This window comes from Lissotriton helveticus, chromosome 1_1 (genome assembly GCF_964261635.1).
Source record: "Lissotriton helveticus chromosome 1_1, aLisHel1.1, whole genome shotgun sequence".
Classification (NCBI taxonomy): domain Eukaryota; kingdom Metazoa; phylum Chordata; class Amphibia; order Caudata; family Salamandridae; genus Lissotriton; species Lissotriton helveticus.
This window is the reverse complement of record NC_136057.1, coordinates 77,517,133-77,536,499: the sequence shown is the minus strand read 5'-3', so window position 1 is coordinate 77,536,499 and position 19,367 is coordinate 77,517,133. Positions and strand designations below refer to the sequence as shown.

The window sequence follows — 19,367 nt, the reverse complement described above, 5'->3', positions numbered from 1 at the left end:
AGACCAAGCATGCACAAGAGAATGTGAGGGTTGAGACTGGGCAGACCAAGTATGCACAAGAGAATTTGAGGGTTGAGACTGAGCAGACCAAGCATGCACAAGAGAATGTGGGGGTTGAGGCTGGGCAGACCAAGCATGCACAGGAGAATGTGAGGGTTAACTCTGGGCACACTACGCGTGCAAAAGAGAATGTGAGGGTTGAGGTTGTGCAGACAATGCATGCACACTACGGAGCAGATTTATTATTTTTTAGTGCAACATAGTTCAGCAGTTAGGTGCAACGCTGTGATGTGCGAGGGGGAGAGAGCCGTGCTGAGCCAGATTTATGAAATACAGCACACTGCTGCTCACTACCCCTGCACTAGTACACAGTCTACCTAGTGCCACACAAAACCTTTACACCATAGGCCAGAGGTGCGTGTGCTGTCTAGCATAGGATTCGTACTGGAAGCACACCATTCAAGTATAAAATCCTATACATAGAGTAATTCTTAAACACTCCAGAGTTTGTGTGTGTGCTGTAAAGTGCTGCACAGGTTGTGTTTGTGCTGCAAAGTGCTGCACAGGTTGTGTTTGTGTTGTAAAGTTCAGGGCAGGTTGTGTTTGTACTGTAACGTGCAGGGCAGGTTGTGTTTGTGCTGTGAAGTGCAGGGCAGGTTGTGTTTGTGCTGTGGAGTGCAGGGCAGGTTGTGTTTGTGCTGTGAAGTGCAAGGCAGGTTGTGTTTGTGCTGTAAAGTGCAGCACACATGCAATGTGTGGAGTGTTTGAAGAAGTGACGTTTCTCTGTGTTATCACCTGATTCAAGGGTTTTTTAACCTAAAATTCACAGATTCTCAGTACTCTCACAATGCGATATTGAAGCGTTATACATTTTTCCATATTTCCGCGTGTCGCTAATATATGAATTATCGCGTGTCCATGGCGGTGATTGAAAGGAGGAGTTTATTTCTCACAGAATGCTCCACCCACAGATCTGCTTCCTCCTCAGATACTGACACCTTCCAACTCCCTCAACAGCATTCCACATGCAGTGTTGCCTCAGAGACTCTGGGATGTCACAGCTCTGTTGAAGAGACTGCAAGAATTTGTGTGAAGAGTGAGCCGTGATTATTTGAGGTGTTACATGTGATTGTGCAGATCTGTGCCCACCCTGTGTGTAGGTCTCTTGGAGTAGTTGATGCCCGTGAATGGCTTGGACGAAGCCTAACCTTTCACTTCAAAATGTATGGAAGTGATTTGTGTGTGTGAGATATTGTGTATGTGCTTGTTTGTGATTGGTCGTCTTGGGTGGATACATTATATATGAGCGTGTAAGTGACTGATCCGTCTGATTACTTATTTCCAGTGTGTAGGTCTTTGTGCCTGGGGATGAATTGTGTTTCACGTGTGTGTGCGCGCAGCAGAGCACAATGCCTGTGTAATTGTGCAGCATTGAAGATGTGGTTATGAGATATCTGGTTTGTTACATTAATCCATTTATACATGAGGTGTGTGACTGTACAAGTGAGAGCTGGAGTTTGTGTCACATCTGTGAGTAAAGAATTGAATCGACTTTTTATAGCGAATTTTTTTTATTGTGCGTGTTTGTTGCAAACATTTGGTGTGTGTGTTGCAAGCATTTTGCCAAAGACAAGCCTGTCTGCTCCCAGGCACACCTGGCCGCCACCGCTGGGACCAGAAGTCAGGTAGTATACTCAATAATTCTCATATTCTGCATAAGATCTAAAGTCTTTCAGCTACACAGATTTTAGTATCTCCCCCATGTTTGTATCGTTTTTAGAGGCAAATGGCGTGCATGCCAGCCACATATATAGAGTAATCTAGTATTCAACAGCCCTCACTTTGGACCAACAAACAATAAGACTCTTCAACATCCTCAGATTGAGGAGTCGTTAAAAGTGGCTTTACTAAACCCACCCTCCCTAGGCAAAGATAAGGTGGAAATACTCAAGTTATTAGAATCTCCTAAGCCTGATATCCTGTTCTTAACTGAAACCTGGTTGTCAGGGAAATCTACTCCAGATCTCCAGAAGCCGTACCCGAAGATGACCAAAAGAGAACAAGCTCAGAGAAAGGAGGTGGGATATCAGCAATTATTCTCCTGTGTATCCACACATCTCTTTTACAAATTACTCAAACTGAAGGGGTAGATCTGCTTTCCTTTCTCAAGTTTCGAATTGATGACGACAACTCGGTCCCTAAAGATAATGAATTTGCTGATTTAATGATGTTGAATTTACACCAACACATTACATGCCCAGATCACATAAAATGAAATCCCTAAGATCTGATCTGGGCGTATAATTCAAATTGACTCAATATAATCATCCTTCCTTGCATACGGTCCAATCAGTATTTGATCAGCGTTTGTATTCCGGTAGATTTTTCTAACTTGATCCACAAGCAGGAAATGAAACCATACACACATGGCGATACATTAATACAGGCTTTATAAATACACCAGCTCTCAGATAATTCTTATCAATGGAATGTCAGCCTCACCACTCCAGGTTCAAAAAATGATGCAATTTGATAATTTCTTGATGAGGTTGAATCAGCTAAAACTGAATATTGACCAAACTGTGACAGAAGACAGGCAGCGTTCCTGATCCTGCTCGACATGTCTGCCGCCTTTGACACGGTGAACCATAAGACTCTAATGAGGCGGCTCTGGGAGGCGGGAGTGAGAGACACCGCGCTGCAATGGTTTCATTCATTTCTGCAGGATAGGCAGCAGGCAGTATCCATGCCACCGTTCCAGTCAGCTTTTTCCCGGGTAACACATGGAGTCCCTCAGGGTTTGGCAATCAGCCCTGTACTCTTTAATTTATACCTCAGACCTCTGATCTCCCTCATCAAAAGCTTCGGCATCAGGATTATCAACTACGCCGACAACACGCAGATGATCATCTCCCTGGAAGGAGAGGACTCAACTTCTGTGGAGATCCTACACAATTGTTTGCGTGACACGTCTCGGTGGCTGAAGGATAACTCCCTTCAGTTTAACGCAGGGAAGACGGAGGTGCTCTTCAGTGCCGGTACTAGGATTCCCCAACCATTTCCAATCAATTTTTGGCCCCCGGAAACAGGGTCCAATGTATAGCCGGTGGAATCAGTCCGCAACCTAGGGGTCATGTTGGATCATAGACTGAGCATGGAGACGCATGTTCTAAAAACGTCTGCCTGTTGCTTTGCCATCCTTCGCTCCCTAAGGAAAGTTTTGCCCCTCTTACCTACCCATGCCCACGCCCAAGTGGTTAGATGTACCATCCTTAGCAGGTTGGACTATTGTAATGCCCTCCTGCTCGGGTCCCCTGAGTTCCTGCTGGACAGGCTCCAGAGGGTCCAATCAGCAGCTGCTAAACTGGCTCTGGGGCTGCCGAGAAGATCTCATGGTGCGTTTGCTTTGGCAAAATTGCACTGGCTTACCATAAGACAGAGGATTCAATTCAAGGCCCTCTGTATAGTCTTTAGGGCTCTCCATGGATCTGGCCCAGCTCCCTTACAATCTAAATTTGCATGGTACACTCCAACCAGACAGCTCCGATCCTCTGATGCCAAACTGGTGGTCGTACCTAGATTCAGGAAAGTCAGAGCCGGAGGTAGATCTTTCGAGGTGGCAGCTGCCAGATTATGGAACACTCTCCCTAGCGAGATTAGGCACATCAATGAACTCCTCTCGTTCAGAAAAAAGATTAAAACTTGGCCATTCCCTGGTTAGCCCGCTCTCACTCCCTGTGTGTTTCTCTTCCGTCTCCTCTGATCTTTCAGCGCCAGGATGCCTGCAACGGTGACAGTTGCGCTTTACAAATGTCTATAATAATAATAATAATAATTCTAAAGAATAAGACCAATCTTTAGAACCAACTTTACTCTCCTACAAAAATGAGATTGTTACCGGAGTCTAAACCCACAGCTAAAAGCCTCTGAGTGATAATCGATAGCAATCTTAGAAAGACCCAGCTGCTGGAGCAGTGGGATCTAAATGCAGATTTGTGCTGAAACTGCTTCAGAAACTAACCCCACTCCTCCCACTTTAGACAAGAAAAGCAATAGTGGTGGCCGCAGTCCTATCTAGATCTCATCATGCCAACCGAGTATATGTAAGAATACCCAGTATCACCATTCATGGACTACAAGTAATTCACAGCGACGCAGCTTGTTTACTACATCATCTTCACAGGTTGGCACGCGTCACACCTATATTGAAATAACAAATCCACTATCAGACCCTCTGCCTCAGCCCTAAAGGTTCGAGAGGTCTTGCCACTCACTTCATTGCAAACCAGGTGGAAATGCATACACCTGTACAAAACCAGAGATCGCCTCACTAGAATTTACTTGCTATTGCAAAATTATAGAAGATCAGATCAGGTGGACGCAGCTTTGGTACAAGCTCCTTTCATCCGGAAACCTGACAGCCCACAAGCCTATTCAGACTAGATTCTTCCCTGGTCTGATTTGTTATCTCCTCTTTTATGTATTTCTGATTCAGTGCCAAGACACCCCAGCTTGAACATGCTCTCTATATATGCAATGACATAACAAGCGTTTTGTAGATCCTGTAGAGGTTTGGTATGTTGGAACGTGCTTCAGTCACTGAACTGAATATTGCAAAAGAGAGTTGTACAGTGCAAGTGAGGATGATAGCGCAGTCTTGTCTGCCAGGGTATTATAATCCTTCGATTGCTGCAAGGCAGTTACAATATTCTCTTTTTGTGGTAGCACAGTGTACAATTTGAGCAGACCAAGGAACAGACATAGTGTTGGAAACACATTTCAAATCCGTGCCTTTCATAATATATGAACTATGTTGCGGGTATTGTGACATTTTAATGATTAATTTTTTTCTGGTTTTAGAAATGAGCGATGTTCTCTGATCACACTGGGGTTAGTGTGATAGGAATGAGTATTTTGACCCAACTGTCCTGTGATAACGTGTTGTCTTTTCTCTTTTCCTCTCCTCTGCAGAAACTTGAGACTTGAACATTAATTTACCAGAATGGGCAGAAGACGGGCTCCAGAAAAGAAAGAGAAAGAGCAGTGTTCACATGAATCCGTAAGAGCCACAGTCCCATCTTTACCTCTTCATGACGTGTCAACTTCAAGATCCCGAAATGATGCTCAGAGGGACCAGGGCCTGGAACCGCTTTCGGAGAACCTGCCCCACTTTATCCTTCTATCCATGCTGGAGGAGTTGGAAGCCAAACTGGATAACTTGATGAATACTGTGGAGGAAGTACCTTCTAGAGTCGCTGGGCTGATTAAGAAAATCTGGATAGAAAAGGATCAAGGTTCCCTAGATAATGGCGCAGTGTCTTTGGAGGTGGTCTGTCCGGCGAGTATTAGAGATTGTGCTGTTAGCCGGTCTCCTGTGACACCTCAACCTGATAGGCCAGGTGGACCGAGCTTGTGTCTCCAGACAGTGTTTTCTGATGGGCATGCACCAAAGCAGGACTGTACGCTCTTCTCGCCAACTGATGTTCAAGGGCGTCCAGAGGAGCCAAAACTTTGTCTACAGCCAATGTTTCCTGATCTACGTCACCCACAGCAGGACCAGTGCTTGCAACCTGGGTTTCCAGATAGAAATGGAGTACAGCAGGATTGTACTGTATCCAGATGCCCTCAGACAGATCCTCCAGGCAGGTCACTGGAGGCAAACCTGTGTCTTCACTCAGAATTTGTTGATGGGCAGACACCACAGCAAGACCAGAGCATCCAGACGGCGTTCCCAGAAGAGTGGGAGCCAGATGAGCCCCTGAAGCAAGAACCATCCCCATTGTCTGATAATAGCTGGGACCAGCAACAGAACCTCTGCCCACACCCACTATTTCCTGAAGGACACGAACCACAGCAAAACCACCGTATACAACCCCCGCTACCAGATGGGAATGGACCTGATGATCACTTGGAGGAAGAACTGATGTGTTTTCATTTCCAAAATCCCCAGGAGAACCAGTGCCTACAACCCGTGTCACCTGATGGGAATTCATCAGACGAACACTTAGAGTCTGGGCTATTGTCCTTTGATGAGTTGAGGTCACAACAAACCCAGTGCCTACAGCAACACCTATGCTTGAAGCAGGAATTCCCTAATGCACCATTATTGCTGTTCGAAGCTACCCCAGGTATGTGTTTCACTATAAATGGACTCTCGGAGTGCATACTAACACATGTAACCTCTTCAAAATGCGTATGGGCAGATTTTTAGAAAGTCTCTGAGGGGAGGATTATGGTTTGGATGGAACCCACTGAGCGATACTGACCCCCAAAGTACGAGTACACAGGGTGCAGATGTTTCCCTGCAATCTCCTCCTCTGTTTCCACACTGGACTGCATCCTTCCTGTGCAGAAACATGCCTGGTAATGGGACTGTGCATGAGACAAATAGGCCAGTAGCTCTTGACGTTCCATGATCGTCCCCATTCCAGGCTGAGGAACTGGAAATAGCGCTATTCATGAAAGGAATTACTGGCCAGAATCACAAGTAATAGTCGGATGCAAGTGATGTGGTGTTCATTGAGAATAGCAGACATGCTCAGTCTAGAGAGGGAACTGTGTTTCCAGTTTCACAGTTGCATTGGGTAAGACGCAGCCGTCTCCAGTTCCTGATATAAAAATCCTGGTATGTATTTGGCCTCAACAGCAGGGCTGACCAGGGATGTTGTTGTCACTGCACCGGACTTCACTGGACCGACCACAGCTGCGTCCACTTCAGCTTCAGAAAAACCACTACCCACCACTACCCGCAACAGGTTCCTCACAGAAGCTGGAGCAAGATCACCGCCGACCAGCTCACCACCACCCTTAGCCAGAACCCACCTGCCAGCACACCCGACCCCAACGAAGCAGCCCGTAACTTCACGCAGTGGCTGACCGCCTGCGACGACAACCTCGCACCACTGAAGAACCCTCCCAGCAAACCCAGAAGCAAGAAGGCCACCTGGTTCACCGACGAACTCAAGGACTCCAAGAAGACCTGCCACACCCTCGAGAAAGCCTGTCTCCTCGACCAGACCACTGACAACATGACCGCCCTCAAACACGCCACCCGCAAGCACCACCAGCTCATCCGCACCACCAAGAAGAAATCACTGAAGGATCGACTGGACAACAACGCCCACAACAGCAAGGAACTCTTCAGCATCGTCAAAGAGTTCTCCAACCCCAGCACCGGCAACAACGACATCACTCCTTCACAAGATCTCTGCGACTCCCTCGCCTCGTTCTTCCACCGCAAGATCGCCGACATCCACAACAGCTTCGGCGCACCACCCTCACACCCAACCATCGAACCAACGCACCCCACCGCCACCCTCCGCACCTGGACCACGGTAACAACCAAAGACACAGCCCGCACGATGAACACCATCCACTCCGGATCTCCGACTGACTCCTGCCCCCATCACGTCTTCAACAAGGCCGACTCCACCATCGCACCCCAACTCCGAGACGTCATCAACACCTCCTTCGACACCGCCACGTTCCCGGAGAGCTGGAAGCATGCCGAGCTCAGCGCCCTACTGAAGAAACCAACAGCAGACCCCACCGACCTCAGAAACTTCCGCCCCATCTCGCTCCTCCCTTTCCTCCCTTTTCCTGCCAAAGTCATCGAGAAGATTGCCAACAGACAGCTTGCCGCCTTCCTCGAGACGAATGTATCCCTCGACCCCTCGCAGTCCGGTTTCAGAGCCAACCAGAGCACCGAGACCGGGGAAACAGCGGCACTCATCCTCCTGGACCTCTCCGCAGCATTCGACACTGTCTGCCACCGCACCCTAGTCCAACGCCTCATCAACACCGGCATCCAAGAGAAGGCACTGAAGTGGATCATCTCATTCCTCGCCGGAAGAACACAGAGAGTCCGCCTCCCCCCGTTTCGATCAAAGGCCACCGAAGTCATCTGCGGCGTCCCGCAAGGATCATCACTCAGCCCCACCCTCTTCAACGTCTACATGAGACCTCTCGCTACCATCGCACGCCAACACAACCTCAACATCACCTCCTACGCCGACGACACCCAGCTGATCCTCTCCCTCACCAGAGACCCCGACACCGCCATTACCAGCCTCCACGAAGGGATGAAAGACGTCGCCGAGTGGATGAAGAGCAGCCGCCTGAAACTGAACTCAGACAAGACGGAAGTCCTCATCCTGGGACCATCACCCTCCGCCTGGGACGACTCCTGGTGGCCCCCAGCCCTGGGCACCGCCCGCAAGCCAACAGACCACGCACACAACCTGGGCTTCATCCTGGACTCCACCCTCTCGATGACCAGACAAGTCAACGCCGTCTCCTCGTCATGCTTTCACACCCTCCGCATGCTCCGCAAGATCTTCCGATGGATCTCGACCGAAACCAGGAAGACGGTCACCCAGGCCCTCGACACCAACCGACTGGACTACGGTAACACCCTCTACGCCGGAGCCACAGCCAAGCTACAGAAAAGACTCTAACGCTTCCAGAACGCCTCCGCCCGACTCATCCTGGACATCCCCCGACGCAGCCACATCTCCGGCCACCTAAGGGACCTGCACTGGCTCCCCGTCAACAAGAGGATCACCTTCAGGCTCCTCACCCACGCACACAAGTCTCTCCACGACCTGGGCCCTAAGTACCTCAACGACCGCCTGACCTTCCACACGCCCACCCGCCAGCTGCGGTCTGCTAGCCTCGCCCTCGCCTTCGTACCACGCATCCGAACAGCCACCGCCGGAGGCAGATCTTTCTCCTACCTGGCGGCCAAGACATGGAACTCCCTCCCCATCCACCTTCGGCTGACCCAGGACCACCTCGCCTTCAGGAGACAACTCAAGACCTGGCTGTTCGAGCAGTAGCGGACCCCTTTCCCCAAGCGCCTTGAGACCCTTCCGGGTGAGTAGCGCGCTATACAAGTGCTATGATTGATTGATTGATTGACTGCAGGGTTCTCCAGGAGTGCACACCACCTCATGATAGACAGATACACAAAGGTTTTGGAACTCTGAGGTGACTTGCAATAATCTTATCATATGCACCAGGTGGTACTTTATCCCATATAATACATGGTCACACCATCACCGTTCATAAAAAAATCTTGGGGCGTAGCTCCTACATATGCAGCAGCTAACATGTTTGGAAACATGAAGAATGAACTTAAAACATCTTGTGCAAAAGTAAACATCAAAACTGTTAGATATTTCTTCCAAAAAGATGTTAGAAACTGTTCAATAAAAGTCCACTGAAAAAAATGCTGCAGTAGCTCGAAACGTGTAGAAACATGCAGAAATATTCCACCCTTCCTTTATCTAAGGAAACTAATAAACATATTCCCTCTGCTTCTCATAGTAAGCTAGTAACATAAAGCAGAAGTGATAAAAGCAACGTTCTGTTTGTTGCTTTAAACAGCTGCTTCAATTATGCTTCGTGACTTGACCTTCTTTTCACATCAGCTGCTGGCGCTGGCAGCAGGCATTGTGCCCTCGGGACTCGACTGTAATAACTTATAAAAGCCGAGTACTGACGTCCCTTCTTCATAATCACTGACTTGGTGCGTCACAAATTCCTGATTATAAAGAAATTAGAGACTGCCATTTATACAGGGATTACAGAATCCCATGTAATATAATTACATATATACATATAATAACTTAGGTACCGTTCAATGAATCTGCACAAAACTATTTGGGATTGGCATGGCTCGTTTCATGCAGTGTTTTTTTTGTGGTCCTCAAATTAAGCCACTAGTCATTTAAGATAGAGCTAGCTGGACCTTTAGCCCATGAATGGTCCGTGCATCTGGACTAGCAGACCCAAATGTAAAAATCTATTGGATCCGATTGGATGAGGAAGCTTTTTCTCCCGTCATCCATTTCGGATACGTAAACCCAAAGTTGGGTCTGCAAACCTGAAGCTCCCTGATTGGCTGGCTACATCTTGAGCCATTACATGCTGAAGAGACTTGTTCCCCACATCCTGTAAAAATACTAAAGAAGCCATAAAGAGCTGTGGTGCCATCCTGTCTCTCCCTGGCACAGGGGCTGCCTAATGATAAAATGTAGAAAGAAATTGCTGATTTTGAGACAGAGGTTGGATTCCACATCATGACCCTTGAGGTCCGCAAACCTTAGCCAGGTGTCTGCGCAGGCACAGTAATTGTCCTTGTACCCTGGTGGACATTTGTGATGTTCGGAGACCTGCTGCTCGGTCTGAAACCCTAGCGATGTCCAATAAGGATACACGAGTTTGCAAGGGTCCGAGAACCCCAAGAAAGTATCCGGGAACCCTTAAAAAGAATAAAGAAAAAAATATAAGCCAGGCCCTTCAGCGAATTCCCTGCTGTGCCCAGGCACCGTTGAACACCTGTGCCTGCTTGGAGTTGGCTGCAGGGAACTGTTGCGTGTGTATATGATGAAGAAAAAAACAAAACACTGAAAACAAGCATTGGCAAAACAAATAGGTGTCTCCTATCTGAAAGCTATTGGCTTTGGCAACGTGTTTTAGCCATTATGTACCCCAATGTGACTGCTGTTCGGCATGGCTAAAAGTTAGTGGCACGACATTGAATGGGGTAGATAGAAGTGGGATAAGTTGGGCTAGAGTGCAATGGGGTAGATTGGAGTCAAATGGGGTAGATTGAATTGAGGTAGATTTGGTTGAAGTGGAGTAGATTGAGGTGGAGTGGAGTGGATTGGAGTGGGATAGATTGGGAAAGAGTGGGGTGGAATGAGGTAGATTGGAGTAGAGTGGGGAAGACTGGAGTGGAGTAGATTAGAGTGCAGTATATTGGGGTAGTTTGGATTGCGGTACATTGGACTGGAGTAGAATAGAGTGGAGTTATATAGAGTGGTGTAGGGTAGATTCGGTTGGGGTGGGGTAGAGTGTGGTGGAATTGATTGGAGTAGATTTGAGTGGGGTAGATTGGGATAGGTACGTTTGGTGTGGAGTGGGGTAGGGTAGATTGGAGTAACGTGGAGTGGATTTGATTCGACTGGAATGAGTTAGGTTTGGGTAGAGTGGGGTGGAGTGGAATTGGATAGATTGGAGTGGAGTGTTGTGGGGTAGATTAGGTTGGAGTGGAATGGGGTAGATTGGGTGGATTGTAGTGGGGTGGATTGGATGGAGTGGGGTAGATTGGATGGAGTGGGGTAGATTGGATGAAGTGGGGAGGGATAGATTAGGTGGAGTGGAGTAGATTACAGTGGAGTGCAGTAGATTATAGTAGATTGTAGTGGGGTAGATTGTGGTAGTTTGGAGTGGGTAGATTGTGGTAGTTTGCAGTGGGGCAGGTTGGATGAAGTGGAGAGGGATAGATTGGGTGGAGTGGGTAGATAGGGTGAAGTGGGGAGGAATAGATTTGGTGGAGTGGGGTAGATTACAGTGGAGTGCAGTAGATTATGGTAGATTGTGGTAGTTTGGAGTGGGTAGATTGTGGTATGAGTGTAGATGAGTTGGATAGATCACAGTGAGGTAAATTGAAATGGAGTTGGGTAAATTGGACTGAAGTAGAGCGAGGTAGATTGGGGTGAAGTCAGTTAAATTGGAGTAGATTAGAGTTGGGGTAAATTGAAGTGGAGTGGGGTAGCCTGGGGTATATTGGAGCAGGGTGGGGTAAATCTGAGTGGAGTGCGGTAGATTGGGGTGGAGTGGGGTAGATTGGAGTGTGGTGGGGTTGATTGGGTTAGATTGAGTGTAGTAGGGTAGATTGGAGTGGGGTAGTTTGCAGTGGGATGGGGTAGATTGAAGTGGAGTGAGGTAGACTGGGTTATATTGGAGCAGAGTGGGGTAAATCTGAGATGAGTGCGGTGGACTGGGGTAGTTTGGAGCGGGATGGGGTAGATTGAGTTAGAGTGGGGTAGATTGTAGTGGGTAAATTGGGAATGGATAGATTGGAATAGGGTGAATTGTAGTGGGATGGTTTGGGGTATTTGGAGTGGAGTGGGATAGATTGGAGTGGGGTGGATTGAAGTGGGGTAAGTGGTGTGGAGTAGACTTACATTCGTGTATTTCTCCCCTGAGGCGGAAGCCGGGGGATCTTTGCTCCTCTTTGCACTTTGGATTGACTGCACGCTATTGATTTGAGAATAGCGCCTTTTTAAAAGCTTGTAAATATTTTAAACAGTACTTTCTTAAATATCGCCCCTTACCTCGGCGCGAGATTAGCGTCGCTCCGAGGTTCTTAACTCGCTCTCCCTGCCCACAGCGCAGCCGTTTTCCAGGCGCTGACACCTGACTCGACCCACCTCAGCCACCATCTTGCTGGGAGGTAGGGTTGCGGTGTAGTTGTTGGGCCCTCCCCCCTCCCAGGATACTTAAGGGTGTGAATTATCTCCCCGTGACATTCGTGTATTTCTCCCCTGAGGCGGAAGCCGGATGATCTTTTCTCCTCTTTGCACTTTGGATTGACTGCACGCTATTGATTTGAGAATATCGCCTTTTTAAAAACTTGTAAATATTTTAAACAGTACTTTCTTAAATATCGCCCCTTACCTCGGCGCGAGATTAGCATCGCTCCGAGGTTCTTAACTCGGTCTCCCTGCCCACAGCGCAGCCGTTTTCCAGGCGCTGACACCTGACTCGACCCACCTCAGCCGCCATCTTGCTGGGAGGTAGTGTTGCGGTGTAGTTGTTGGGCCCTCCCCGTATACTTAAGGGTGTGAATTATCTCCCCGTGACATTCGTGTATTTCTCCCCTGAGGCGGAAGCCGGGGGATCTTTGCTCCTCTTTGCACTTTGGATTGACTGCACGCTATTGATTTGAGAATAGCGCCTTTTTAAAAACTTGTAAATATTTTAAACAGTACTTTCTTAAATATCACCCCTTACCTCGGCGTGAGATTAGCGTCGCTCCGAGGTTCTTAACTCGCTCTCCCTGCCCACAGCGCAGCCGGTTTCCAGGCGCTGACACCTGACTCGACCCACCTCAGCCGCCATCTTGCTGGGAGGTAGGGTTGCGGTGTAGTTGTTGGGCCCTCCCAGGATACTTAAGGGTGTGAATTATCTCCGCGTGACATTCGTGTATTTCTCCCCTGAGGCGGAAGCCGGGGGATCTTTGCTCCTCTTTGCACTTTGGATTGACTGCACGCTATTGATTTGAGAATAGCGCCTTTTTAAAAACTTGTAAATATTTTAAACAGTACTTTCTTAAATATCGCCCCTTACCTCGGCGCGAGATTAGCGTCACTCCGAGGTTCTTAACTCGCTCTCCCTGCCCACAGCGCAGCCGTTTTCCAGGCGCTGACACCTGACTAGACCCACCTCAGCCGCCATCTTGCTGGGAGGTAGGGTTGCGGTGTAGTTGTTGGACCCTCCCCCTCCTCCAACCCTGTCTTACACATGTATAAAAGCATAAGACGTTCCCGTCCGCGCAGCGGGCGGGCGCAGCGGGCGTGCCAAATGCAAGCCCATCTGCGCCCGTCTGCGCCCGTCTGCGCCCGTCTGCGCCCGTCTGCGCCGGGACCGGGCCTAGGGCCATGACCCCTGGCCTGGCTCTTACCAAACGAAATCTGGTCTACTCCCGTACCTCCCTGATGGAACTCCGACCTCTGCCTGCTCCAGGCTGTATAATACGTGACCCAACATTAGCCCCAAAGGAAGCAATCACGCTTTGTCAACATTGTAACAGTGCGATACCAACAAACAATTTCAAGACGCACGCCAAGTTACAAACTAATTTTAGTCATACAACCATTGTTATGGCTCTCATTAATGCGCGCTCATTGTGCAAACATAGTCAGGAAATAGCGGATCTTATTACTGACTTTAACCTTGACCTTCTTTTTATTACGGAAACATGGACCGACGATTCGTCGGAACCTGATCTAGTGATCGCAACACCTAGCGGTTATAAAGTCTATCGACAGGACAGAGTAAGAAAAAGAGGTGGTGGGCTGGCCATTATAGCTAGGGAAAGGTTCGCAGTTAGAACCTCACCCATTCCTGCCACCTCATGTGAAGCCCTGCAGTTTGGAATTAAGCTTAGTGCTCTTTGCAATTTTAACGGGGTACTCTTATACCGACCCCTAGGAATAAAGACAGACTTTCTGGCTAATTTAAGCACGACATTGGAATCACTAGCCACCGAAGAGTCCTTTACGGTCTTGGGCGACATGAATTTCCATTTAGAACAAAACAACCATAAAGACACCTCCGCTCTCATTACAGATATGGAGACACTGGGGCTCAGACAATTGGTCGTCTCTGCTACCCATTTGGCGGGGCATACCTTGGATGGTATATTTTCTAATGTTGAGGGTTTACATGTATCAGATATTTTACCAATGCCGTGGACCGATCATTATGCTATATTTAGTAAAATGACAATTAAGGCAGTCTCGAGTAAGAAAGTTACTCCTTCCGTCCTAGGCTCCTTTAAAGCTTGGAAGAACATAAATCAGCTAGATCTAAAAACACAGCTGGACAGTACGCGACCGCTGGTGTCTACCGAACCTATTATGGCAACACGACAATTCCAGGACTGGCTAGGCCACGCCACTAATCTTTTAGTTCCCATCAAGTCTATATCTAAGAACAGATCTACTCCAACTGCTCCGTGGTACACTGATGAATTAAGAATGGAAAAACAACACAATAGGAATAGGGAAAGGCATTGGAGAAAAACGTACGATACAGTGAGCAGGATCCGTTACAAAGAATCATTGGCTGCCTACAAAGCAATGATTGTAAAGGCTAAAAAGTCGTTTTACTCATATCAAATCGGGAAAGCCAAAAACTCTAGCAAACAACTATATGAGATTACCAAAACTTTGTCAGGCAACGTTCCCGATCTTACTCCACCCCCATCACAAGTACTGTGTGATGCTCTGGCCAATTTCTTCTTCTCTAAAGTGGATGACATCTACCAAGCCTTTACTTCTAATCCCACTATGATGAACTCCTCTCCTTCCAGTACACATCCGGCAATTGCCTTTACTAGGTTCAAAGCTCTAACAATCGACCATATAAGGACCATTGTTTCCACAATTAAAACAGGATCTGCGCTGGACCCCTGTCCTTTCTCAGTCCTCCCACCAGTGATGGACTCTATTATTTCGGTCATCACACAAGTATGCAATTCCATATTGAGCTCTGGGATATATCCCAACTCTCTAAAAAATACTTTGTTGAAACCTCTTCTAAAGAAACCAAGCCTGGACAAAAATGAACTAAAAAATTACAGGCCAATAGCAAGCCTCCCTTTTATAGCCAAAGTGGCTGAAAAGGATATGAATTTACAACTATCGGAGCACATTGAGAAACACCGATTGCTGGACGATACACAATTTGGTTTCCGAAAGTATCACGGTACCGAAACTGCCTTAATTAAAGCCGCAGATGATGTGGGAGCAATTCGGGACCAGGGCGGGAGCAGTTTTGGTACTGCTTGATCTATCAGCAGCTTTCGACACGGTCGACCATAAGATCCTGGTCGACCGTGTCGGAAAGATGGGCATTTGCCATACTGCAAGAGATATGCTCGCATCGTTTCTCGCAGACAGAACCCAGGCTGTCACCCTGGGGCCTTACCAATCTGCAAAGCTCTCGTTGCCATGTGGGGTACCTCAAGGCTCATCCCTTAGTCCGCACTATTTAATATCTACGTGTCGGACATTGCTAATGTCATCAAAGCACATGGGATGAGCCTAACCTCCTATGCGGACGATACGCAATTGGTACTGGCCATCAAAGGTGACGGACGTGAGGTGGCTCAACGCTTCCAAAATGGAATGCTGGAAATTGGAGAGTGGATGGCAACAAATTGCCTGAAGCTCAACTCCGAAAAAACTGAGGTAGTCATTTTTGGACCTCTATCCCCAGTTTGGTCATCATCCTGGTGGCCACCTACATTTGGAGCACTCCCAAGTCCAGCAGCTAAGGTCAGGAACTTGGGAGTCACCTTTGATGAGGGTCTCAACTTTATGGATCACGCGAACAAAGTAGCAACCACAGCCCACTACAAATTACGTATGATTAGGAAAATCAGTCCGTTCCTGCCAGCGGCAGCCACTAAAACTCTGGTTAGTTCTTTGGTCTTATCGTCCCTTGACTACTGTCATGGCATATTCTTAAATGCTCAGGTTAGGGTCACGACGAAGCTACAGGCGATACAAAATGCCGCAGCACGTTTGCTCTCTGGCACACCTAAATTTGCGGCCATATCAGAAAACATTAAAAGATACCACTGGTTGACGATCCGGAATAGGATCAAGTTTAAATCACTTTGTATAGTGTATAAGGCACTTAACAATCAAGGACCGCACTTTCTTAAGGACCAGTTGGTTCCCTATCAACCTTCCAGACAGCTCCGCTCCTCCACTCTTAACCAGTTAGTGATCCCACGTTCCAAAACAGTGTCCTGGGGCGACCGCCGCTTTTTGGTTGCGGCACCCAAATTATGGAACACCGTGCCTCAAGACATCAGGCTAAGCCCTTCACTCCTCCAGTTCCGCAAGAGATTAAAGACATGGCTTTTTAATCAATAGCTTCCATTAAAAATCCTTTGGAGCATTTAATACCGAGCTGAAGTTATGCGAATTTGTCCAGCGCCGAGACGCCTGCGGGTATTTGTTCGCGCTTTATAAAAGGCAATAAATAAATAAAATAAAAGTAGAGGAGCGTGGAGTTTTGTTTCGTGGAGTGAGTGGCATAGATTGGAGTGGAGTGGTGTGGAGTATACTTGGTGTGGTAGCACACTGCCATTACAGACAAAACATTTTCAATTGAAATGGTCATTACATTTACATCGAAATATGGTTTTATTGCACATAAATGATAATGTTTGCAAATGTCATCCCCTAGTGTATTAATGTGTTTCAATCATATTCAAATATTTTTCTCCACACTTCAGTAATACAAAACAAATGTGCTTCATTTGTACTAATTCTGATATATTCTGAAACATCATCCCAGTTCTTTTTTTTAGGTCTTGCCGCAACAGCGCTTAACTTTGTGGGCTTACTGCCCACCCATTGCTTTTTATTTGTTTTTTGAATCTCCTTTAAACAGCCTTGCTTCCAAATGGCTAGTCTTTTCTACTTGTCCCTCCTTTTCGTAAATTGTTCCCTCCCACGGAGCACCGTCCCGTTACTTGTATACTTGCATTGATCCCATATTATCAACTGCTTTAGCACGTTTTCTTTTTTCTTTGTCTAAGAGCCCTTCATATGAGCACTTTTTTCACTCACTCCAACCTTTTTTGTAAACAACTGTAATTCTTGTTCTTATCTCGTCACATTTGTTGTTCATTCACAGACCAAGATCAAATGTCAGATGATGTTTCCCCTAAAAAGCCTGTTCTTTCTCTGACTTCAAAGAGAGCCAGTTCCTCACCGTCTCACTCATCGCTGCTTGCCTCTCCTTGCTTGTTATTTATAAAAGCAAATTACTTCATTTTCTTGCCTTCACCACCTCCCCTTCGCATAATGGTAGCAGCCGTTTCAACTAAAGTGCTCATGTCTACTGCTGCCGACCAGAAGCTTCACTGTCGACTGTAAAGTTGGCAGCTAAGGTAATGGAAGGACGGCTTGGGGTGGAGGGGACATTGGCATGGACAGAGGGCCGTGCCATTGAAGCATCTTCTGGCAACTCTCACCAGCAGCATCATGACGCGACCCTGCCACATCTGTATGACGTTTCCGGGCCAAAAGCAGTATTGGATAATAGCTATATATTCTGTAACCAGTCTGTTTGCTATGTACAATCCACTGTACTAAATGATATGAGGCATTCTTGGTACATGTATTTCTAAAATGTCACATGTTGTAATATTTAGGACACATACTATTGTAATGCAAGTTGATCTCTAGTAATCTTTAGGACATGTATTATTTGTAAAGTAGAAATGCTTTCCACTTAAAATTGAATATATGTACTTGGTAGTTTGTTTAAAGGACTAATCAAACCAAATGTCAGAAGTACAATGCTATAGAATTGTGAAGCACTCTGATAGGAAAAACAACAAATAACTGTGTGTCTTAGGCGATCAGAAGGCTATGTGTGTATCAAGTTGGCTATGTGTATGCTTTCAAGTTAAAGCAGACTATCGGACATTTACCCATTGTGAAAAAATGTCCATCAGTTACTCGTTTTGTTCCGCCCAATGCATCATTTGGTCTATTTCACAGTAGGTAGTCCATTGTTTTTTCTCCACAGATTTAACAAGGAGATAGTTAGTTCAGGTAGATGTTTGGTAGATGTTATTTACTGGTAACTGAAAGCAGTGCATATGTGATTAGTGAAAAGTGAATGTGCTTGTGATAAAATTGGATAGTGTACGCAATATGACTTTATTCTGGAGTCGTGCACTTCCAACTATAAAAACAATAGAGTGCAAAAAAGTCAGGTGGTTCAAACAAATAACTTCTGACTGGGTAATCTGGTCGACATGTTTCTGCGGACATTCAAGGTCCAAGTTGGTACCTGCCGCTTCTTCAGGACCCATTAACTTAATTGCTACTGCTCTTACGTGAAAAAGTTTATACAAAAATATATATAAAAGGACAACAGTGAACAATAATGCTAAATGTCACCTGTTCACTTCTGGTTTCCCTCCTTATTGGGTCAGAAGGTCCAGATGTAGAATCGCCAACGTACACACACATAGACAAACACAGGAACAGAATAGGATAACAAGCCATCATTAGTATGGGCTATCACTAACATTACTAAATTGTTACTCTAGTCATATAAGGTCAAATAACCTTTATATACAGCCCATTTCATAAAGTATCATAGGCTCACCTTAATTTGTAAGGGGAAACTGCCTCTCCTCACCTGGCAAGCAGCTCAGGACAATGGAGCACCGCTCTATAGTATAGAGAGTTAATAAACTGTGATAAAATACGTGACTGCTCAACAGTTAGAGACTCAACGCTTCAAAACACTTGCAAAACAAGTCTCATGTTCGTTATGCTGTATTAAACAAACAATTACTCATTTTCTTTTCATAAGTTTTTATCTTGTCATCGGACTAATTGGTATTGATTAGGCTCCTACACTTGGTGATTAACAAAGAGGCAGTGAGCCAATCGCCGATGTCTTTCATATGTTATAGGGCTGTAGCACTATCACACGCGACTTATAAGGCTTAGACATACAGACATACTCTTAAGATGTATAACTAAGCTCCCCGGTCAAACAGAGCCTCAGATTGTGTGGCTATAATATAGCTCGAGTTAAAGTCACGTGGCAGTATTCTCCACTCGTAGTCATGGAGACCGATTGTATTGCGCATTCGTCAAGCCCAGACGTCAAGTCGAAATAGAGTATCTCACCGCTACCAATAATTAAATCTTAGTACGTTTCTTGCAGCATTTGCTCTATATTTTACTGTTAATATCTCGCCCTTACCTCTCCGTCGGTACTCCTATCAGCCTACTGGGCTGTTTGGG

General features: G+C 46.6%; 1 protein-coding gene across 1 annotated transcript in view; it reads left to right on the top strand.

The window, feature by feature from the left end:
* LOC144832382 (uncharacterized) overlaps positions 1-19,367 on the top strand; it is a 72,103-nt gene that overhangs the window by 5,345 nt on the left and 47,391 nt on the right. Inside the window, exon 2 of the mRNA XM_078689084.1 lies at positions 4,972-6,128. Within this exon, the coding sequence (XP_078545210.1) occupies positions 5,003-6,128 (1,126 nt within the window). The 5' untranslated portion in view covers positions 4,972-5,002. The remainder of the gene's footprint in view (positions 1-4,971; positions 6,129-19,367) is intronic.